General features: G+C 48.2%; 1 protein-coding gene across 1 annotated transcript in view; it reads left to right on the top strand.

Annotated features, from left to right (window-relative positions):
- Positions 1-24,151, top strand: part of LOC144798063 (uncharacterized) — a 793,010-nt gene that overhangs the window by 404,207 nt on the left and 364,652 nt on the right. The window contains exons 10-11 of the mRNA XM_078668835.1: positions 21,988-22,094; positions 23,629-23,663. Coding sequence (XP_078524961.1) covers positions 21,988-22,094; positions 23,629-23,663 — 142 coding nt within the window. The remainder of the gene's footprint in view (positions 1-21,987; positions 22,095-23,628; positions 23,664-24,151) is intronic.

Below are 24,151 nucleotides of genomic sequence, written 5' to 3'. Positions count from 1 at the left end.
ACGGCAGCTCGGAAACAGCATGCCACCACTCCGTCATCCACAGTCCCACCAGATAAGGAATCTAGATGGCTGGATTCGGCTGGGAGGAAGGTTTGTGGGACGTCTGCGACGTCCATGAAGGCTGCGAGTGCCACGGCCTTGTTGGAGCGGTATGACCGAGCCCTCTGGGAATCCCTCCAGCAGTTTGTGGAACACCTGCCTCGTGACAAGAGGGAAGATTTCCAGGAGGTCTTGAATGAGGGGATGCTGCTGGCGAATCAGGTCATCAGTGCTGCAGCCGATTCTTCCTTACTGGCGGCGCATGGCTTCTGCCATGGGATTAACCAGCGAAGACACGCCTGGCTCCGCCTCACGTCACTAAAACCTGACGCACAACAGAGGGTTGCCAATCTACCATTCTCTGGCGAAACCCTGTTTGGGAAACATGCTGATGATGAAATGGCCCGCATGAAGGCGGAGGCCGAAACACGGCTGTGGGTCTGGAGAAGCCCAAAGATACCAAGAAACCGTACCGCCCGTTCCAGAAACGGTTCGGTGGACAGGGCAGAGGGCGTGGCCAGTCTTCGCAACAGCAGCAGCAGTTCCGAAGGCCGTTCCAGAAGCGCCAGAGAGGCAGAGGCGGCCAACAGTCTGCAACGGCGACTAAAGGCCCGGCCGGGTCTAGGCCCTGAGCGCTTACTTCCCCTACATCCGTTAACCGCTCCGTGGGGGGGAAGCGTTCAATCTTTTCTGGCAGAGTGGAGAAAAATTACTACGGACAAGTGGGTGCTGAATATTGTTTGCAATGGATACAGTCTTCGGTTCACCAGCCCGCCTACAGCAATTCCACCGGTCAGCTTGCAGTTTCAGCTGCGCGAGCTACAGGCGGAGGCCGATATCCTGTTAAGGAAAAGGGCGATAGAAGACGTACCTCGGTCTCAAAGAGGAAGAGGTCTGTACTCCTCCTTCTCGGAAGCTCAAGCACACTTCCAGAAGATGTGCGTTCTCGAACAAGCTGGGGTTGCATATCAACATGTCCAAGTCCGTCCAGACTCCGGTCCAGTGCATACAGTACTTTGGAGCCTCCATCAATACGCTGTCAGCAAGCGTGTCTCCTTCGGAGGAGAGACGATTATCACTCCTTCGTAAGGCTCAGGCTCTTATGATCACTCCATCTACTACAGTGAGGAAGGTGTCTTCTCTACTGGGATCGATGGCCTCTTGTATCTTCCTAACGCCACACGCACTACTGCACATGAGGCCATTGCAAGAGTGCTTGGAGGACCAGTGGGATCAGAGGAAAGGATCTTGGGAAGACAGGATACGACTGTCTCTGCATGCTCTTCAGTTTCTGAAGTGGTGGTGTTCAGCGGAGAATCTCCTCAGAGGGGTCCCCTTCCACAAGGACACTCCCACTCAGACTGTCGTGACGGATGACTCTCTCCATGGCTGGGGAGCGCACTCCGAAAACCTACAGATTCAAGGAACATGGTCTCCGATGGAGGCCACGTATCACATCAATTTCCTGGAACTCAGAGCTGTTCACTTGGCACTGAAGGCCTTTCATCCGTCCTTTCAGACCAACTCTCTGCTTGTACAGACTGACAATACGACCACGATGTATTACCTCAACAAGCAGGGGGGCTCGATCGCGCACCCTGTCGCAGGAGGCGCAGGCGATCTGGCATTGGCTTCTGGCCCGAGGACTGACGATAACGGCCTCATCTACCAGGTGTGCAGAATGTTCAGGCTGACGCACTGAGCAGACTGCTCCAGGAAAATCCCGAATGGGTCATAAACGACGAAGTGCTAGGAGAAGTCTTCGCAAGGTGGGGGACGCCAGACGTAGATCTGTTCGCCACCGCCGAAAACAGCAAATGCCGAGACTTCGCCTCCAGGTACTACCAGCGGGGGACGCTGGGGAATGCGTTATGGATCAACTGGTCGAACAGCTTTCTGTACGCTTTTCCACCCATTCCCCTGATTCCGGCAGTACTCATCAAGCTGGCCCGGTCCAAGGCGCGGATGATACTGATTGCTCCGGAATGGCCCAGGCAGTGGTGGTTCACGGACCTGCTTCACCGGTCTTTCCTTCCTCACATACGGCTGCCGTGCAGGCCGGACCTTCTCACGAAGTTCGGGGGACAGATGTTGCACCCCAACCTCTCGTCTTTGAGTTTGGCGGCATGGCTCCTGAGAGAGTGCAATATGGTCATTTGAATCTGCCAGAAGATTGCATGGACATACTGAAGGAGTCTAAACGACATTCCACTCGGACTTCCTATGCTTACAAGTGGAAGAGGTTCTGTATCTGGTGCCAGTCCAAGGACTATGACCCTACGACGTGCAAGGAGGATGTCATCCTTCCATACCTTCTACATTTGGCGCAGTCTGGACTTAATGGAATGAACATTAACGTTCATCTCGCTGCTTTGACTGCCTACAGGAAATGCCCTTCACAGACTTCCTTCTTCCAGATCCCTGTGATCAAAGATTTTCTGGAAGGCTTGAAGAAAGTATTCCCTCCTGTCAGGCTTCCTTCGCCTTCATGGGAATTGAATGTAGTGCTGTCCAGATTGATGAAGGAGCCCTTTGAACCTATTCATAAGGCTTCGCTACAGCACCTGTCCTGGAAGGCGGCGTTCCTCGTGGCCATTACATCGGCCCGCAGGGTGAGTGAAATTCAGGCGTTGTGTTGCCAAGAACCTTATACTGTATTTCATGCTGCTAAGGTTGTTATGCGTACTCACCCTAAATTTCTTCCCAAGGTTATTTCTGATTTTCATGTCAACCAGACCATAACTTTACCTACGTTTTTTCAGAATCCTTCCTCTCCAGCGGAAAGGTCTCTACATTCCCTGGACGTTAGGAGGGTATTGAAATTTTATCTGGATAAAACCAAAGATATTCGTAGATCAGACCAATTGTTTATCAATTATGGATCGGTCAGGACGGGTCTTGCGACCTCTAAACAGTCTATCTCTAAGTGGATTGTGTCCTGCATACAGCTATGTTACCAAAAAGCTAATAAGACCTTAGGAGGTAAACCTAAGGCTCATTCCACCAGGGGTAAAGCTGCCACGACTGCTTTGCTCCGTAATTTTCCTATTGCAGAAATCTGCAAGGCGGCCACTTGGAAGTCGGTCCATACCTTTGCTAAGCATTACTGCCTGGACACTGATGCCAGGACAGTCGCTCAGGTTGGGCAGGCTTCGCTGTGAAATCTGTTCGCACAGTTGTGGTGTTATTTCTCTTTTCTCCACCGCCGCTTTGGTGTGGGGATGGGCTTGCCATTCTATTCACTAGATTATGACTATACACAGAGATCCCCCTACTACAGAAGGAGTAGTTTCTGTCCTGTAACTCCAGTTCTGTAGTAGGGGTATCTCTGTTATAGTCATAAGCGCCCTCCCGCCTCCCCGGTGGAGAAAGATATTCATGTAAGGAATGCTACAGGTCTGGCGTGTTACGCCTTCGAAAAGAACTGAAAGCCACATAATGGCAGCCTATGGGGCTTGTCTGTCCATACCTTCCTCTCTATCATTCCAGAGGCTTTTACTGGTAGAGGCGAGTTTCTCTATGGAGGAAACTGGGCAGGCTGTGCTATTTGTGTGATTTTGGTGGAATTTCTAGTTGAAGTACTGGACAGTGTAGCCTGTGGATATAGGCTGCATTATCTGTCTTTAAATTCTCTCTTGTGTCTTTGTAGTTCTGCAATTTTCTGCCAATTTAAGAGATTATTTTTGATTGCCGGGGTCCACGCACATGGGCGGGACTATTCACTAGATTATGACTAACAGAGGTACCCCTACTACAGAACTGGAGTTACAGGACAAACTACTCCTTTTGTTCAATCTTTTGACATTAAACCTCTGGTGAGGATTGCCCTGCTGAGGCAGAAGATCAAAAAAATATATATATATAGTTCATAATGTTGGTCTTCGTTAATATGACATTACATACTACTTTTGTTTTGGGAACTGTGGGCTTCTGAACTCAAGGATTGTACTTTATTTAATTGGAGGTGATTCATCTGTAGGTGTGCTAGTGCATTCCTGACCTGTGCAGAAGGACCTGATCCCACATTTCGAATTGTCTGAAACTCGAATACCGAGCCCCAAAAAGCTTATTCTTTATGCCATGGAATAGAAGCGTCCGCAAAATGGCAATTAATAGTCACAACCCCGATGAGCTGTTTTGGTAACTTTGGTGATTGTCTCCCAGGAGCAATACAGTCAGTTGTTTGCCCCATGCTGTTGTGCAGTCCTGGGGCTTCTTGAAGACAAAGTGTATACAATTGTGTGTATTGACATCCATATTTAGATGAAATAATCAACTTCCGACTGATACTTCTAACCACAGATTCCTCACCTTGTGAATACTCTCAAGCGCACCTTACTTAGCTGTCTTATACACTTTATCAGTGGTATTGTTCCGTTTATTACGAAGGAGTTCACCGTAGAGAATATTTTTTTAACAAACTACGAGGAGACTGACTCCCTGCATGTACTATTGTATTGCCCGTAGTAGGTATTCTGTACAATTTTGTCAAGTGTTCTCATCAACATACACTTCCAAATCTAAATAGACTACTTTAGTGTCACTATTGCCTGAAAAGACTAGATTTAGATCATTCGGATTTAAAATACTAATCTAGGCTTCAGCAGCTGCGTGGGTGCTTTCCAAATGGTAAATAAATCATCTATATAACGGGCCCACAGTGCAACATTCTTCACTAATTCTTCAGGTTGATCTCCAGGCCATGTGCTTCTCCCACCAGCCCACGAAAAGATTCACGTAACTGGGGTCAAAGCACGTGACTGGCAGTCCCACGTTTTTGTTGGTACAGTTGTCCTGCAAAGGTTAAGATTTTGTCTAAGCACCATTTCACTGCTTTCAGATGCTTATGATCAATACATGTATACAGGCTTGTGATGTCAAGAGTAATTAATAAAATCTCCTCCCACTGTATCCCATCTATTAGTCTAAGAAATTCCTGCGTGTCCTTCACATAAAAACTAAGGTCTTTGATAAAAAGGAGTCCATGTAAATAGATGTATTTTTCCAATAAGCTGATTTGGGAAGCCACTTTTGGTCCTCCAGGGGGATTCACCATGCCTTTGAGGTATTTTGGTAGATGTTAGAAGGTAGGTAGTACAGGCTATTCATAGAGCAAGAACAAATATTCCTCCTGGTATAGCATGTAATTGTTCCTCCAGGTTTGCAAGAGATTATGGAAACTACCAACCCATCTATCATACTCGGTTATCTTATTAGGTAAGAAACCGTTGATGTCCTCCAGTTGTCTAAGCGCCTCCGCTTTCCTAAGCAGCACTATATTACCACCCTTGTCAGAAGGTTTAATGACAAGGGACTCTTTTAGATCTTGAATCGCCCTGTACTGTTTCATGGTGTTGTAGCTTTTTTTTTTTAACTGTTTAGTCCTTAGAACTTGAATAATGGCTTTGTGGAACACATCTTTGGCATTCTAGGGAGTTTGTGGCATTAATCAAGACTTAATTCTCAGATTGCTCATCCCACTTCGTTGTGGAGTACCTGCTCTGACTAGGCAGGCCGTAATTATCTCTAATTTCAGCTGTTTGGGATTCTTCCAGAGCTTGAAACATTACGTGTGTCTAGGTCATTTCCGGTTAAAATTTCCATACCTTCTGTGGCTGTTAAACGTGAGGGCTTACTTCCTGAATGCAACAGATGGATTTTTCATTGCTTTCATTTCCTCACAAATATGAACAAGTCAATAAGAGTCTGCGTATAGTTTAACTCAGCAGTAGGACAAAATGTCAATTCCAACTTTAGTACCTGTATCTCATTATCCCTCAGTGCTCTATCCAACAAAATGATAATGGTCTTTTCTTCCTGGGCCATTAACATTTTCCTCTTCTCCCCTTGCTCCTGGTCACCCGAGGAGTAATCGATTTGCCCCGTTCCCCAGGGTTTTAGATAGCGTTTAATACAATTGTGAATTGCAAAAGCGGTGGTGGTGGTGACCCTGTGCAAGGAGCCCTATGAGCCTTTATACTCTTATGGCTTCACACCCTGCCTGCACTGAACTAAGTTGTCTGAGATGTGCAAGTCCATTGACCAGAGACTGCCTAGTACCGCCACTGAATCTTCTGGCCTTTTGAAAGCCAGGCAGTGCAACTAAAGCCCCCTTCTTTGACTGTTGCGAGAAGAGTGAGTGCAGCATGGCACAGTAGCTCAAGTTCCCCCTGCAACCAGGAGGTTTTGCTTTGAACTGTCTGTCCATGAGAAGGAACGATTGAGCTGCGAGCAGTGAACATTCTGAGCAGAAGTCTCAATACAGATAATCACAAAACCTTTGCTCAGGGCAGTTAGCAATGCAATTGAACTTCCATTATGTACAACTTTTTGATGTTAAGTAAATGTTTAGTATCTCTTTACTAGGACAGTCTGCCTAGACATTCAATGTATTGTACGTGGTACACTTGCTTACTGAATGTAAAGATTCTACCCCAAATAACCCGTCCAAGAGAAGTCTTTGACTGTTCCACCTTGCTAACCTCTAAAAGTTCATGAGTAAAAAGGAGCTATTTGGATGTTCATTGAGCTTGCACTAGTAACACAGCTGTGCTTGTCACAATTATGATCGACTTGCACCAGATGTTCACCCGCTTGGATAACTAGGCTCACTATTCGAAGTACCAACATTTTTTGGCAGAGAGAATGAGTAAAGCTCAACTTCCCATTTGACCGGTAAAACTCTCAAACACCGGTTTACTAAAATTGTCAAGAGTGGACCATTCAAGGTGTAGGGCCTAAAGCTTGGACACCAGTTTCTTAAGATCCCACATTGGGAAACTTGTTTCTCGTTCTTAAACTGTACAAAATATTAGCCTATACACCGGTCTTCAAAAATGCTGTCTTGATAAATCAAAATGTCTGGACATCATTGGGCTCTGTCTGTCTGCACACCTCTAGTCGACTTTTGGGGGACATCTTACTGACGTACCTGCTTACCTGCTTCCTGGTAAATACTGGTGAGCCCGCTGCCATTTCTGGTCTCCCTCCCACCGCCGCTGCTCGACATCCAGCGGCTGCCGAGTGGAGGGAGACTACATCACCCAGGCTGCTCTGCTTCGCGGCGGAAGCCGCCACTGCCATTTGCGCGCCCGGAGGCGCTTTAAACGAAGGGCAGCCCCCCGCGTCGCGGGGTCGCGCTGGGGGAAGCCCGGGCCAACGGCGTGTCCTTTTGAGCCCGGGCTGGGCCACCCCCCTAACATCTGGCCGGAATAACCCACTGAGTAAGTGCATTAATTCAAACTTGTACTGGTTTATCGTGTGTATTCCATTTTGCTATGGCTGAACATTCTGCAAGAGCAAATACACGAGGAGCAACAGTGACTGGAACCCTAGACAACTTCATCATTAGAGCAGCTTCAGTGTTAGCCGCGAAATAGTTAACTGAACGCCGGCTTTCTACAGATCCATCATTTAACAAACGATCCTCACTGTCTAGCAGCCCAGAAAGTCACATAGTTATCAACCAAACCAATGAATCAGTTGCTATGGACTTAATCTGAAAGAAACCGGTTAGTATTAGATTCCTTACCTTAGAATATCCCCAGGCGTCAGTCTGGATCCGGAAACTTTTGCGTAGCAGTACCCCTGCTCGTCGGTAGGCGTCGTCTGCAGGCGTCCCCTGCGGCTCCGCGTCGTCTGCGTCGTGCGCCGTGATGACGTCGCTGGAGTATATAGACGCCGCCTCCGCGCGCTGACGTCAGTTCTTCTTTTTTCCGCGCCAGTTAGCGCAGATCCGAAGAGCAGTACTCCGGTCTTTTGACCAAAGTTTTTTGATTACTCTAACTCTTTAGGTGCCGGTAGGATGCTCGGTTTTAAAAATTGTGACGGGTGCGACCGCCTGTCGGTCACTGACCACCATCGACTCTGCCTCCGGTGCCTGGGCGCCGACCACGACGTGGAGTCCTGCGTCGACTGCCGGGCCTTGACGAGTAAGGCTAGACGGGAGCGGTCCCGCAAGCTACTCGAGCTCCGGCTGTCGGCCCCGCGTCGGGAGCGGTCCCGGTCCGGCCGGAGGTCGAGGGAGCGGTCGAGAGTACGGTCGCGGAGCCGCCACGAGCGCTCCGGAAGTCGTCACCATTCCTCCGGTGCCTCAGGTAAGCGATCTCACAAGAAGTCGGGGCGTCGTCATCGCACCCCCGACTCCCCCCCGACGCTCGCGCGATGCGGCCGGGGGTTCGGGTGGCCCCACCCCCGCGGCTCCGCGTGGGTCGCCGACGCTGCCTGCTCCATACCCGCCGGTCCCTGGGCAAGGCGTGTCGCGTGAGGAGGTAGAGGAGTTCCTCATGGCCATGAGGGCGCGGTCTCCTCCGGCGGGGCCTGCGGGCCCGGTCTCCTCCGGCGGGGCCTGCGGGCCCGGTGGTCCCGTCCGGGGGCCTGAGCGGTTCGGGTGCTCCTGCCCCGACGCCGTCGGGTGCTCCGGCCCCGACGCCGGCGGTTCCGGCCCCGGCGCCGCTGGGCCCTTCAGGGTCGACGCCGGCTGGTCAACCGGCCTCTCCGGCACCGATTCCATGGGGGCAACCCGTGGTGCCGCCTCCGCGCGGCGCCGTGACTCCGACGCCGGTTCCGGCCGGCGTCGGGGCTCCGGCTCCGGGCGGCGCCACCCCTATTCCCTCTCCAATTCCGGACGCGGAGTCGGACCGGCGTCGTCCGGCGCCGATGGGGCCCCCTTGACCCCGAGGAGCCGGTCTACATCGTTGAATCAGTATATGGTGATGATGAAGATTATGGAGAGGGTTGGGAGGGGTCTGAGGACCCTCTGTCACGCGAGTGTCAGTACGACGTGGACTGGACAGGTGACTTGGGTGATGCCAGTGGTCTGGACGAATCTCCTAACCCTGGTTTTGTCTCGCCTCCCACTGTGGCGTCGGAGGCTGGGGCTGCTTATTCTGTGGTGTTGAGGGCTGCCAAGGCCTTGAGCCTTGAGCTCCCCGTCGCAAAAGTGAAGCCTAACATCCTCACCGAGGTCTTCAAACCGCAGTCATGCCCACAGGAGCCTCTGCTGCCGTTCAATGAAACCTTGACGGACGTTCTCTTGGGCACGTGGTCCAGGCCCGCTTCAGGTTCGCCTGTTGATAGGAACGTTGCCAGGCGCCACCGTCTGTGTTCGGACGACCCTAAGTTCCTGTCCACCCATCCCACCCCTGAGAGTCTGGTGATCCAGGCCTCAACTTCCCAATCCGCGTTCCCGTCGGCCCCGCCCGACCGGGAATCTAAGAGGTACGACCAGTATGGCAAAAAGGTCTTCTCGTCCCTGAGTCTGGGACTGCGGTCTTGCAACACCGCATGCCTCTTGGGCCGCTACACCCACTCTCTGTGGGATACGGTCGCGGAGTGTCTGCCGCAATGCCCGCAGGAGGTACGGGACAAGCTCGGCCAGGCTATGGTTGAAGGCCGAGACGCGGCGAGGTATTCCATCAGGTGTGGTCTTGATACGACCGACTCGCTGGGCAGAGCGATGTCCACGATGGTGGCGATTCGTCGCCACGCCTGGCTGAGATCCGCCAATTTTTCGACGGATGTCCAAAATGCCTTGATGGACATGCCGTTCGATGGCAGTCGCCTGTTTGGCGACAAAGCGGACAACGCGCTTGAGCGCTTCAAGGACTCCAGGCTCACGGCCAAGTCCTTGGGTCTCTCAACCCAGCGCCAGCAAACGGGTTCGTTTCGCTCCTTTCGTGGCCAAGGAAGGGGCGGTCCCACACGTGCTGCCAGCCACGCACCGCAGAACACTTCTCAACGCGGTGGCGGACGTGGATTCCGCCGTGGAGGCGGTCGGGGACAGCGGCGAGGTCAGGCCACACCTCCCCCCGCAGCAGCCTCCAAATCCTCCTAGTCCGAGCTTTCAGGCCCATGTGACGCCAGTGGGTGGCAGGGTTCGCCATCTCCACTCCCGCTGGCGCACTATCACATCGGACAGGTGGGTGCTGCAGCTCGTCCGAAGGGGCTACTCCCTCCCCTTCGAGACCACTCCTCCTGCCATGCCACCGCAGAACCACCGTGTGTCGGGGGACCACTTGACACTTCTGCAGGAGGAAGTTACGGCCCTCTTGGCCAATGGGGCCATCGAGCATGTTCCTGGGCCAGAAGTAGGGTGTGGTTGCTATTCCCACTACTTTCTGGTACCCAAGAAGGACAAGGGGGCCTGCGTCCTATCTTGGATCTACGGAACGTCAACGGCTTCCTCCGGAAGGAGAAGTTCAAGATGTTGACTTTGGCTCAGGTCTTGGCTGCTCTAGACCCGCAAGACTGGATGGTGGCGTTGGACTTGCAGGATGCGTATTTTCACATCCCCGTCCTGCCGGCCCACCGGCGTTACCTACGGTTCACGGTAGGCCACGAGCACTTTCAGTTTATCGTGCTCCCATTCGGCCTTACCAGCGCCCCACGGGTGTTCACGAAAGTGATGGCGGTGGTCGCAGCTCATCTGCGCCGGTTAGGGGTTTCAGTCTTCCCCTACCTCGACGACTGGTTGTTGAATGCGGGCTCGCCCCAGACAGTCGTCCACCACCTTCAGATGACGGCAGACCTCCTGCACGAGCTGGGGTTTTCCATCAATGTGCCGAAATCACACCTGTGTCCCTCTCAAAAGCTCCTTTTCATCGGAGCGGTTCTCGACTCGGCGCAGTTTCGGGTTTATCCTCCGGAACGGCAGGTCCGGGATATTCATGCTTTGATTCCCATCTTTCAGCCGTTATCCCGGGTCTCGGTCAGGTTGACGCTGCGGCTTCTGGGGCTGATGGCCTCCTGCATCCTTCTGGTGCATCACGCCAGCTGGCGGATGCGGGCTCTGCAGTGGGACCTGAAGTTTCAGTGGGCCCAGCATCAGGGCAACCTATCCGACCATGTCCTGATCTCGGAGGGCACTGCGAGACAGTTGCAGTGGTGGCTTACGGACCGCGATTGGGTCAGAGGCAGATCCCTCTCCCTTCCCCAACCGGAGCACGTAGTTGTGACGGACGCGTCCCTCCAGGGCTGGGGTGGCCACTTGGGAGAGGCGGAGATCAGAGGCATCTGGTCTCCGGCGGAGTCCCGGCTCCATATCAACATGTTGGAGCTGCGGGCGATTCGCCTAGCACTGAAGGCATTCCTCCCCTTTGTCAACAGGAGTGTAGTGCAGGTGTTCACGGACAACACCACCGCCATGTGGTACTGCAACAAGCAGGGCGGAGTGGGGTCGTGGACCCTTTGCCAGGAGGCTCTGCGTCTCTGGCAATGGCTGGAACGTCAGGGCGTGACTCTGACGGTTCAACACCTGGCTGGTTCTCTGAACGCCAGGGCGGACGAACTCAGCCGTCGGTGCTCGGTGGATCACGAATGGCGTCTGAACTCGGACGTGGCGAAAGGCCTCTTTCTGCAATGGGGAGAGCCTTGGTTAGATCTATTCGCCACAGAAGAGAACGCGCAATGTCATCAGTTCTGCGCGTTGGAGTTTCCAAGACGGCACTCGCTCGGCGACGCCTTTCGGCGCGAGTGGAGTTGCGGTCTGTTGTACGCCTTTCCGCCTATACCACTTCTGCCCAGAGTGCTGAAGAAGATCAGGCGCGACCGGGCCCAAGTTATCCTTGTGGCTCCGGACTGGGCTCGAAGGTACTGGTATCCCGAGCTACTCAGCATGTCAGTCGGTCCCTCGATCCGCCTGCCCCTTCAGGAGGACCTTCTGTCGTAGCAGCAGGGGACGGTCCTCCACCCGAACCTGTCCAGTCTCCACCTCCATGCTTGGAGATTGCGCGGCGACAGTTGAGGCCATTTGACTTTCCTCCTGAAGTCTGTGATGTGATTCTGGCAGCCAGGCGTCCCTCCACAAAGTCGGTATACGCCTGCCGGTGGAACAGATTTGTGGCATGGTGCACAGCAAAGGCTGTGGATCCCCTTTCTGCCCCTCTCTCCGAGGTTCTCCTCTTTCTTCTCTCTTGCCCAGCAGGGCTCTGCTCTGGGCACTATCAAGGGCTACCTTTCTGCCCTTTCCGCCTTCTTACGGCTACCTGATCAGCCATCTTTGTTCAAGTCCCCTATTGTAACGAGATTCTTGAAGGGCATCACGCACATGTATCCACCTGTTCCGTTCGTGATGCCTCAGTGGGACTTGAACCTGGTTCTGACTTTCTTGATGTGCGCTCCCTTTGAGCCGCTTCATTCTTGTCCTCTCCGTCTCCTGACTTTAAAGACGGCCTTCCTGGTTGCCATCACCTCTGCCAGGAGAGTGAGTGAGCTCCAGGCTCTTTCTGTCAAACCTCCTTTCATGTCCATTCATCCAGACAAGGTGGTTCTGAGAACTAGACCTTCTTTCCTGCCCAAAGTAGTTTCTGCTTTTCACATCGGGCAGTCCATCACCTTACCCTCCTTCTTCCCGCCTCCGCATCCTTCAAAAGATGAGGAGCGGCTCCATCGTCTGGACCCAAAACGTGCACTTTCATTTTATATGGATCGCACACGCCAGTTCCGGGTGGATGACCAACTGTTTGTTGGCTACGTGGGTGAGAAGAAGGGAAGGGCGGTACAAAAACGAACCATCTCCCGGTGGGTCGTCCTGTGCATCAAAGCGTGCTACTCTTTGGCTCGGAAGGAGCCTCCTGTCGGGCTGAGAGCCCATTCCACTCGGGCCACGGCGGCTACTACTGCTCTGGGCCGGGGAGTCCCTTTGCAGGACATTTGCCAGGCGGCTACGTGGGCCTCGCTGCACACCTTTGCGAGGCACTACTGCCTGGACAGTCAAGTCCGGAGGGATGGCTTCTTTGGCCGTTCGGTCCTCCAGGACTTTCTGGTGTAGGATTGTATTGGTTCGCAGACCCACCACCGGGGTTGGTATTGCTGGGGTATCTATTCTAAGGTAAGGAATCTAATACTAACCTGTTTCTTTCAGATGAACAAGTTACTTACCTTCGGTAACGATATATCTGTAAGAAACAGTAGTTAGTATTAGATTCCTTACCGCCCCATCCATCCTCCCCGTTCTGCGAACTGATACCTAGGGTTAAGGACATCCCTTTCAGGGCCCTAGTTTCACATGGCACCAGTGTTGGTTCTCACATGGCTCTGCGTGTTCTGGCGCGGAAAAGCTGTGTGCAAAGAACTGACGTCAGCGCGCGGAGGCGGCGTCTATATACTCCAGCGACGTCATCACGGCGCACGACGCCGACGACGCGGAGCTGCAGGGGACGCCTGCAGACGACACCTACCGACGCGCAGGGGTACTGCTACGCAAAAGTTTCCGGATCCAGACTGACGCCTGGGGATATTCTAAGGTAAGGAATCTAATACTAACTACTGTTTCTTACAGATATATCGTTACCGAAGGTAAGTAACTTGTTCATCAGCGACATAGCTGATGATCTCACTAGTATTAGCACCAATGAAGCTATAAATACAGTCATTAAACTTACAAACTCCAGCTATAATCCTACCTGAAGGAGTATCAACCAGAGTACAAACAATGACCGAGAAAGGGGGCTCTACTCCTTAAGAGTACCACGTTAGGAGCAATTCCGAAACAGAAGAGGGCAGGAGCAAGCATAAAGGGCAGGCAAGTTAAAATTCCATCAGCTGATAAAAATGATCCTAAAGTCATTACTCAACCTATCGCTGAGATACACACAGCGGGACCTGACTTTACTCCTGCAAATATGACCGCTTGTTCTTCCGCGTTTCTAGGGGAAAGCTTCTGGGTAAAACTGAGTGAGATCCTGACAATCTCTGTAAGGCTTTTAAATGACAGACTAATGTATATGGGGGAGAGTTTAAAAAAAACTTGAGCAGCTGACCCTAACGAACCTTGAGTTAAACAAAAAAATCTAACCTAATAAATTTACCTGCGACCAAGGAGAGACCTGCCGCGCCAAAAGAGTCCAGAAAAAGAAAGGCCACGCCCGCAACACCTAACCCACCTGGATGTGATTTAACTACAAGCTTATCACAAATAAGGATGGAAAGTGCCCAGTGCACAAAGACTGTCGAAAAAACACTAGTGAAAGAGAACTCGAGGCAATTGACGGGTGGGGGAACTTTAAAAAGCTACACCAAAGCGGGGAATTCGTACTGGCATAGTTGATGTAGAACCCTGTTTATTACCAACTATAGACCTGCCCCCAGAATCTACACCTTATGTCGTCATTCTTACAGGAGTCCCTGAATTAGGGCCAGGTAATATAGAATCCTTTGAAGAATTAAAACACAAGACCACACACTGGCTCAATATTAACAGGTCGTTCCCTCCACACATCCGCAGTAAGATCTTGTTTGTACGGAGGGTTAGTTGGGTAGGGAGATGCAGAAAAAACATTCAGGGAGACTGCATCATTATAAATGTTGGAGACAGGCAAGCCCCTAGATACATATGTGACGAGTGGAATCACATGACAGGCACCAGGATACAGCCGCTTGACCTTACTCATTTTTACAGTCTAGAAACGAGTATACCAAACTATCCCTCTCAGGGACACCATCGGGTGGCGAACCCCAGAAGTTAGCGAAGATCTACGTCAGGTAATGGGTCTCCCAATTAGTAACAGATACAGTACACTTGAAATGGTGGACTGACTGCCTACAAATACCGTTATCCCAAATAACCTGGATAAAATGTGCACAGAGAATAACGGTAATACCTTTAGTAGTTATCTCTATGATAATTGCACTCAAATTATTAGCAGTGAGGAAGAGCTGGAAATGTCATTGGTAGAGCTTAAGACTATAGAGACAGGAAATGTAGGAAACCCTGCCGATACTGCAACACTGAAAAAGGATAGATCATATAACAACAACGTGGAAACGATTGATAGCGTTAGCCCCGCTATGTTCCATGACATCAGACTATCGGGCCGAATTGTTGATATGGACTGTAACTCTCTTCCATAAATATACAATCATATGTCTACAGGAAACCTGGGCCTCGGATGCCATCCATATAAATGGTTTCCGTACTTTTCACACACCAGCCACTCCCACGATAAGGGGCAGGAATAAGGGGGGGTCTTTGCACCTATATTTTTAAACCTCCTAGATGGTGTAACCGTAAAATTTGAACAAATGTCTGATTATCGGATACTATCGATGATTGACGGGAGAAATCAAAAAATTGTCCTGGTAACTTTTTACAACATCCCTAAACCAGAGATAACAAACATCTTAGATGATCTATCCCAAACCCTGAGCAGTATTGAAGATAATCAGATAGGTGATAACTGTTATATTGGTGGGGGACTTTAATTCCCTCCTATATCCAAATAGCCATTTGAACGTTTGTAGTCTGGGTTCTGATAGAGGATGACAGTGCAAACTTTTCCCATACGATTTTGGGAAATTATTTTAACGATATAATCTTTCAATTTGACTTGGGGTTCATAAATTAATTATGTTCCCCACCGGTCCCTTTTAAGCCAACCTTTATCGGGAGGGATTGTCACTCCATCATAGACGATGCCTTAATATCTAAGCGCCACTCTTGTCGCATTCTTAATTATAGTCTATGTGAAGTAGCCATGAGTGCCCATTATCCATGTAGCTTCTCCCTTTTCTTCGCCTGGACACGGGGTAAAACAAACACCCTAATTGAGAATTTATATAGTTATAAATTAACCTTGGCAAAGAAAAATGGTTACTCCTTGAAATGGAACAAAATATAACCAGCGGCCTTTCTAACAAACCTAATTTACAGTAAACCGAGTGAGTTCGAGATATGTCTCTCCGGGGGAAAATTAGATCCTCAAGTTTGTGAGGCTTTTCTAAAAATTTCTGAAGAAATTCAAAATCTTCTTACGAGGCTGCTGAGATCGGACAGCAGCACTGTAAAAAGATGGTTTAACTCAGAGTGCAGTAAAACACACGCACATTTAATATTATCCTTAAAAAGTCTGGCACGAAATCAGACAGCTATAAGATCTGCTAGAACTGCTTATCACCTGGCAGTAAAAAATCGAAAAGAAGAGTTGAACCAAGAAGCGTGGCAGGCGCTACATAAAGCCTGTTTGACAAAAGATAACACCAATTTTTGGAAGACTGTTAACGCCCCCTTCTTTGTAGATAAAGCTTTGAAAACAATAGAAGTGGCAATCGCAGAAAATACATGGGTAACACACTTCAGCGAGCTCTACAAGGGAGATGCCCCCAACGAGTTTGAGAGCACTGAACAAATAACTGGAGCTCTGGAGATGGTTCAAAAAACCTTCCCCTTAAACGTTAAATTTTCTCTATTAGAGGTACAACTGGCGATTAATAATAGTGCTGTTGGGAAAGCACCGGGACCAGATGGGGTGCCAATAGACGTATATAAATCTAACTTGGATCTATGGCCCCACTTTTAACAAACGTCTTAAACAGCTGCAATAATAACGGATTTTTTAACACTTGGCAAGAGGCCATAGTAATTCCGATTTTTAAAAAAGGCGATCGCTGTGATCCAAAATGTTAGACCAATTTCCTTATTGGACTCACTAATGAAGGTCGCCGGGAGAGTCATATTAAACAGATTGCAGACCTGGGTGGAAAATCAAGGCGTCCTCTCTCAATTTCAATATGGGTTCTGGGCTGGGCTGGGCTTGGCACTATGGTGAAAGGCTTGAATTTAGCATTGATAATCTCTAAGTACACCATGGCCAAAAAGGAAAACTTATTTTTGTTTCGTAGATTTAAATTCGGCCTTTGACTGTTTGAACCACGAAAAATTGTGGTCCATATTAGTACAATTAGGAGTGGAATTTGAACTGCTAGTCCTCATAAAGGAGCTATATAGGGGTGCTGGGGCAAGGGTGAGGTACGGAAAGAAGGGTGAATGCACCACCAAATTTGACATCCAAAAGGGGGTAAGGCAGGGATGCATACTAGCACCTTTTCTATTCAATCTGTACATAAATAGTGTAGCATCCCACCTTATGGAAGATCAGTGCGATTATCCCAGAATTAAGAGCCCCCCAGTACCCATCCTTCTATATGCAGACAATGCAGTCCACCCTACATTGTACTTTTTTCTGCAAATTTTACTCTGCCAAGAAAAAGATTTTTGATACCTCTTTTAAAACACTGGGGCTTAAGGCAATGTAGGACCGCATTGATGAAATTACAAATGCTGGAAGACAAACTAATCATGTACCTTGTCTCATTCTTCTTAAAATCTATAATTAAATCCAGGAATACAATGAATTAACTAAACATAACCCTGCGGCTATCACTGTGACTCTTCCGTTTTTTAAATGCTTTATTGTATACTTTTTATTGTATTTTTTAAACTTAATCAATTTCATTCACAGAATGACCAACAATGTAAATGTATATTTATAATCTTACTGTGCTTTTAGGATTTTTATCATCAAAATCGAATAAAGCTGTTTTTGATTTTGACTTTGACATCCTTGGGCTCTTAAATATTAGTAACCACATGTGTGAAGTTCTAAATCAACTCTTTTGTTACACCAAAAGAAAACACTTTCTGCCCTATTCAGGCCATCTGTGTTTTCGATATTAACCAGGTGTTGGTGCTCTCCCCTCCCATTAATTTTTTTAGGTCTCTACAGGCTGCTTTTAGCGGTCTGTTATTGAATGAGCTGTTGTGTACAATACCAATGTGTGGACTGGGCTTTGGGGTCAGCCCATTGTTCATGGTTGCTTGGCTCGCTCTTTTGCTTAGATGTTGTCAAGTGGCTTTTCTTCCTCAAGAGTTTATAGCCTCTTTACCATCCTTTTGAATTTTTGCACTTTTGAATTTGCACTCCTTGCATACAGGGAACGTCTTTATATTTTTCTTTCAGCACACCATGTTTTTTTTTTCTTTTCTTGCTGTTTCCCCTGCTTGTATCCTGCCCCCCAACACCACATAATTCAGTATGGGCAACCAGCATTGGCATAACCAAAAGGTAGACTAGCTCCTTTGAAAGGCAAGATCTCCAGGCTTTGGCAATGCATGTTCTAATATTTTTTTCACAAGAAGGTCCAGTTCTAGCCCTTCTGAAAGCTGTATCCCAGGTCCAGTTCTAGCCCCACTTAAAGCTGCATCTCTTCACCACACTTCTTATGCTTGCGCTTCAGATTGATAATTCGAAATCCCTCTTTGTATAAATTTTGAAGTCGTGAGTACAAATTTGTCTAAACTTCCTAAACATTTTCTTAGGATTTTTGTTCCAAGTATGAGTGTTATGGGTTACTGTAGTATATAGTTTGTAATCTCCATCTCGAATGGTGTGACAACGGTGCCTGTCCATGGAATCTCTGGACTACTTTATTAAACATACTATTCTAATATTGCCCAAGCCTACCACTTGATTGGCCAAGATTATTATAGCCACTCCATAGAGTTTGGCTTCCATGCTGGTGTAAAGCTTTATTCACTCGAGGCCGATACGACTGTATTGGTATTTTGATCCCTCCTTCGATGGCACAAAACTAAGTAAAAGGGCATCACGTGTGATTTTTAGGTCTCGGCTTGGCGTTGCAGTGTGCAGCAGTGCTCGCACAGCGTGAGACATTTAGTAGGTGAAAAACGGGGTTTGAGTAGCTGACCGAGGAATGGCACATGCTCGTTGCCGGGGCAGTTAAATCTCCCCTTCACTGGTGAGGGAAGTGATTAAAGAAGGCCTTGTGACACCTGCAGCTCAGGATTATTAAGCACACGCAGCAGAGTCCATGTATTCCAATCAAACTGTACCCTGCCCCGTTTTTCCTGTGGCAGCCTCTCCCTGCGTCTCTTGGCTCATTTATCTTTATCCAGCCTGACCTGTGGGGGAGGCTGTGGTCCTTCTCGGGCTCTGAAGCCGGGCCCAGATGTTAGAGGAGCTTCCGGCTGAAATGCAGCTGTGATGGGCTGCAGGGGGCGTTCTTCGCTGTTGCCCCGACAGGACCGGGTGTGGCTGTTCTGTTAGGAGGCATGCACTCCCGGGTAACTTGAGGGTCCCAGGGAGCGGAGTACTCAGTGTTAGCAAATCAATCGCCTTCTTGCTAACTCTGCAAGGCCTCTCCAGGAGTCCATACCAGCATCTCATTTTACAGACCCAATCCTTGGTGTCCCGCCTTTTATCACATGACCATTCCAACCACCTCGCCACTGGTTTATGTTTATACCGTAAAAAACAAAACAAAAAAAAACGCCGCAATGGATCGCACACCGCTAGCCCCTCCTCCGGATCGCCCCTAGGCACTCTGGTACATGAAGTGCATGAAGTTCGAAGAATGACTGTAAAGTAAGTGAGTGGTTCACCTGAGTAGGTGCAAGTATGTACTTGTTGTTCCCCAAGAATCTCTAGACCCGAGACATGGCCCGGGTTTCTGGATATCGTCCCTCATCAGTAAGAGAACGTATCTGGGGTGGAGAAGAGGGCCACCAAGTACCGTCACAGGCCTAGTTGCCTAACAGGCTTCGCAGGTGCGTCTCCAGAAGCTCGTCAGCTTAAAAGGCTCAAGGGAGCCCGAATAGAAGAAACCACCGCAATGGATTGCACACAGCTAGCCCCTCCTCCGGATCTTTCTCTACTGATGAGGAAGATATCCCGAAACCCGGGCCATGTCCCGGGTCTAGAGATCAGGGTAACAAGTATCTACTTGCACCTACATAGGTGAACCACTTACGAACTTTCAGTAATTCTTCGAACTTCAGGGCACTACACATACCAGAGTGCTTAGGGGCGACCCGGAGGAGGAGCTAGCGGTGTGCGGTCCCATTGCTGTTTTTTCTATGTTTATACCTTAACTTGTTTCCCTCCATAATGTGGAAACTGGTAATGCACATCCTGCACTACCACACACACTTTACATAATATGGAAACTTCAACCTGAAACACCTGCAGTGTACTGCCAAACCAGCATATTACACAGACCATTCTTAAATTGTAAGAGCCAAATTCAAAATGTGATGCACATCCCAGCGGAGCATTCAGTGGCCACTGTTTAACGACGCGCTCACTGCGCTAGTGCGAAAGGACCGGGAAAACCCTCGACCAGCAAGGAAGAGGCAGGACTGTGTGTGTGGGGGGGCGTTATATGCCACTGTTTGAACCCCAGGTGGAACCGTGGGATTGTTCACTTTCCCCAGCAATGGATGGCAGTGTATGAACATACTGCCAGGGTAGGTAAAGTCATATGGTACAAGTGGTGTGCGCAAATACTGAGAAACACTTTTGGTGCAAAGAGCATGTATTTGTTGTTTCCATCCGTGGGTCATGTTTACACAGTGGGATAGGTCTCCTGCTGTGGCTTTTGCAAAGGCCGTGGCGCGTGAGATCAATCACAATTCATTAATCGTGAGGCCCGATAAGATAGTGGGGCGTTGCTTTGACAGGCAGCAGCTTGTTTGGCAGTGAGGGGCACCTGGGGTCACCCTGTCAATGAGTTCACAGGAGGCCTCCTCCCTGAGACAGCAGGGAGCATTTGTTTCACAGCGTGGCCGCCGTTTGTTAATAACTCCCCCCCCCCCCCCCCCCCCCCCCCACTGTGAGAAAGTGCCTTCTTTCTTGCACTGGTATGCCCCCACTTTTTTTCCGAACTGCTGATATACTTTGACAGAGTGTGCCCTAGGTTCCTGCCAACCAGGTACCCAGGTCCTGTGTTCCTTCCCTAAAAGCTGTGTTGAAACTAAAACCCAATTGGCATCTCTGGCCACCTGTCAGCCCCTAGTAAATGGTACCATAGGTACCCAGGGTATTGTGACCATAGAAGACCCCTGAGGACTGCAGCACTTATTGTGCCACCCTCAGGGGCCCTGTAACCTTACACCCACACACTGCCTTTGCAGGCTGAGTGTCTAAGTACAGACCTAAACAAAGAGTCAACATGGCACACATCCCTGTGCGCCATGCCCACAGAACCCACTGCCCTGACATACATCAGTCACCCCTCTAGCTGGGTGCCCTATGCCAGAGGTGTGGGCACAGGTGCATGAGCCCTGTGCCCCTACAGTACCCAGGGCCATTCCTGTGTTCTTGTGTTGCCTACTGCAACTCCTGTACCTATTGTGTTTACAAAGTTTATTGCCTTTCTGCAAATTACTCACCTGAGACCTCTCATATTGAGAACATTATATCTTGATTCCTGTTGGTTCTAGAAATAAAATAACTATCTTTGATATAAAAACAATTGGCCTGGAGTTCAGTCTGAGTGTGTGAAACCCTTTGCTGACTGAGTGCGTACAACAAATGCTTTACACTGTCCTCTGGTACTGCCTTACTGCTCGACCAAGCCACCACTTTAGAGAGTAAGGTCACACCTGGCTTTAACCTGTTATACCTCTGGGGTTGGTGGATTCTATACACACTACCTTTTTCTGGTCCAGTATATATAGAGCCACTTTCTCACAAACATGAAGAAAACAAAATGGTCTTTCAGGGCGGCCAAATTGTATTGTAGTCACACTCCTTTTTTTTTTTTTCTATTTCTTTACTTTTGTTACAATCGCGGCACCCGCGCTTTATCTTTGAATTGTGGGTGCCGATATTGCTTCAAAAGTAAAGAAATAGAAAAAAACAAGTATTTGCAATACAATATGTCTCGCATTACTTAAAGTTTTAGCTAGTGGTATTTTTGGCAACACCAATAGCTCAAACTTTCAGTAATGCGAGACCTATTGCATTGCAAATGCTTGTTACTCTTCCTCCCACAAATTCTGATTGGAGATGCCTTAGACTAGAACTGCTAGATTCTAGTTTACCTCCCAAAGAGCAAGCAAACTCAAAGCCATTTAAGTGCTGAGCGGTGGTTGCATTTTGAAATTAAATAAATACCTGAGTGCTTAGAGCTCCCTGCTCAATGGGGTAAGATTTCTAGAGTATACAACTATTTAAACAATATTAACTGAATTAAGTGTTTTTCTTCTTGTACTACTACCCCTTTCGGGGTGATTCGTGCACATTATAAATTAACATAACAAACTACTGTGTTTTTACTGCAAGCATGCCATACCTTCAGAATCCATTGGAATATGTTGAATGTAGAGCCTTGCCATACTGCCGATCATTGTTCCCCATTTTTCTTTCATAGAATTCTGTGGTGTCCAGCTTGCCTGAACTCAGTGAAGCTTCCGACGAGAACACTCCTACCACCAGCACCCCGGTCTCCTCTTACGGTGATGCTGGGCCTCCCTACAGGTGACAATTAGTAGTGCAAGCTTCAATCAGATTTGAACATAGTAGTTCTGTTTTAGGGGCATTGGTATCCAGTATCAGAGTGGCTTGGAAATATTGGTTAAAAGTTCTCTAAAGAAATGGTCTATAAGACTTACCCTCTAACTCTTCCCGAAAACCCTCATCTCAAGTACCTATAATGGAAAATCAGTTAATTTCTTGTACCTTTTTCCACAGGGTGGTCTAAAACTTATGTTCCCAACCTTTTCTTTTGCCTGCTTTCCTACCCACTGACACATTTATTTTCAGCCAGAGTACAAATAGTTGCCCTGCTTCTCCCAAATCTTATTTATACATATTCATTCTACTCTTTTGACTTGTGTACGTTTCAAGTGACGGGGAAAGAAGAATAAAGTCACAACAAACTACAACATATAAAGTTATCAAATATATACAATGTACACATCTTTACACAAACATTTAAATCACACTCATATATATGATACATATCTACAATATATACAACATATATAACATATACAAATATCAAGAAATAAAGGATCAGCAATTGGTTCCCGAACTGCGAACTAAACTAACAGATTGTACACTCTAATTCAGAGTAATACACTTAAAGGTAGTCCCTATGGCGCTTGAGCGATAACCCCCTCAAAAATTATTAAAGTGGCGCTTTATTTCTTTTTCACAACTCTAAATGGTGGGACTTATTTGTTAATGTCATACATTAACAAAGGAAACTTGAAACGTACACAAGTCAAAAGAGTAGAAATGAATATGTTATAAATAAGATTTGGGAGAAGCAGGGCAACTATTTGTACTCTGGCTGAAAATAAATGTGTTTTTAAATAATCCCTTAACACCGCTTGCTTTTGATTCCACATCGTTGATGATTTTTGCTCAGGTAGATGAGGGTTAGCTGGGCATGACCCCTGTTAGATATATATACACCTGTTCTCACCCACTGAGTCGGCATGTTTCCAGTTTCACAATGTTGTTTTTTTTTCCTCAGCTCTTCTTGCTACAAGAGCTAATGTCTTATTTCTGGTGCAAACATCAACCCCTTACACGCCTGCCTGTCCCCCCAACCTCTTACTCCTCTCGCCCTTCTTCTGACCAAGGAAGGTTTGTAGACTACACTTTCAAAATGAATAAACACGGCTTGACCAACATACCTTACAATTTGTCCCTTAAATGGACTGTCTGTGAAATCCGCGCCATTGTTCGTCTAGCTCAGACCTTAGCATAAATGTACTATGTTTTGCTAATTTATTATCGCTCTAATTTTTTATGGTAAGTATATCCAAGCAATTGACAGTCTTCGATTTGTAATAACTCTTTGATCAAAAGCAGCATTACAAAATGAGAAACCTAAACATACTAGAGTATTCATTACTGATAACCCTCCTCTGCGCTTAGTTTGTTCAGTATAGAGGGCTAAATATAGTCTGTCTGACTGTTGGCTGACTGTGACTCATTCAGCCATCAGACTAATGGGGAAATCCTCACCCAATGCTTGAGTTGTAAAATGTATTTTTTTTAGCAATGCCAGTGTCTTGGACACAACACTTATGAGCTGTACGTTTTCAATAGGAAAAGTCATCTTGAAATATGGCTGTTACACTAACATACCCCTTAGGACATCTACCCAGAAAAGCAAGTCAAAACGTTCAGGCTCGCAGGTCATCGTGCATTATTCTATGGAGAGCAATGTTTAAGAAATTCCTTTAGAAAACCTAGACAACGATCTTACTGTAGACGTCCAACATTACAAGGAAGGATGGTCCTGAATCTGGCTGAAACTGTAAAGAACAGTTGCAAGGAATGAGACAGCGTATCCACTTTGCCCAGAGAAATGATTTTTGCTTTGTATGTTTAGGTTTGCAACATTGCTGTGATATTAAAAACCAGAAGCCACTTTCCAGTGGCTAAATCAATTCATAAAAATGCCCTCTGACTCGCTACGGTAGACACCTGAGAACTAGGGTAAAACAAGGGACCGAGACAGTAGAGTAGCAACGAGTAAATGGTGCAAACAAAACTTATGGGGGAATTTCTAGGTTTAG

This window comes from Lissotriton helveticus, chromosome 12 (genome assembly GCF_964261635.1).
Source record: "Lissotriton helveticus chromosome 12, aLisHel1.1, whole genome shotgun sequence".
NCBI classification, from domain to species: domain Eukaryota; kingdom Metazoa; phylum Chordata; class Amphibia; order Caudata; family Salamandridae; genus Lissotriton; species Lissotriton helveticus.
This window is presented reverse-complemented; position numbering and strand designations above follow the sequence as displayed.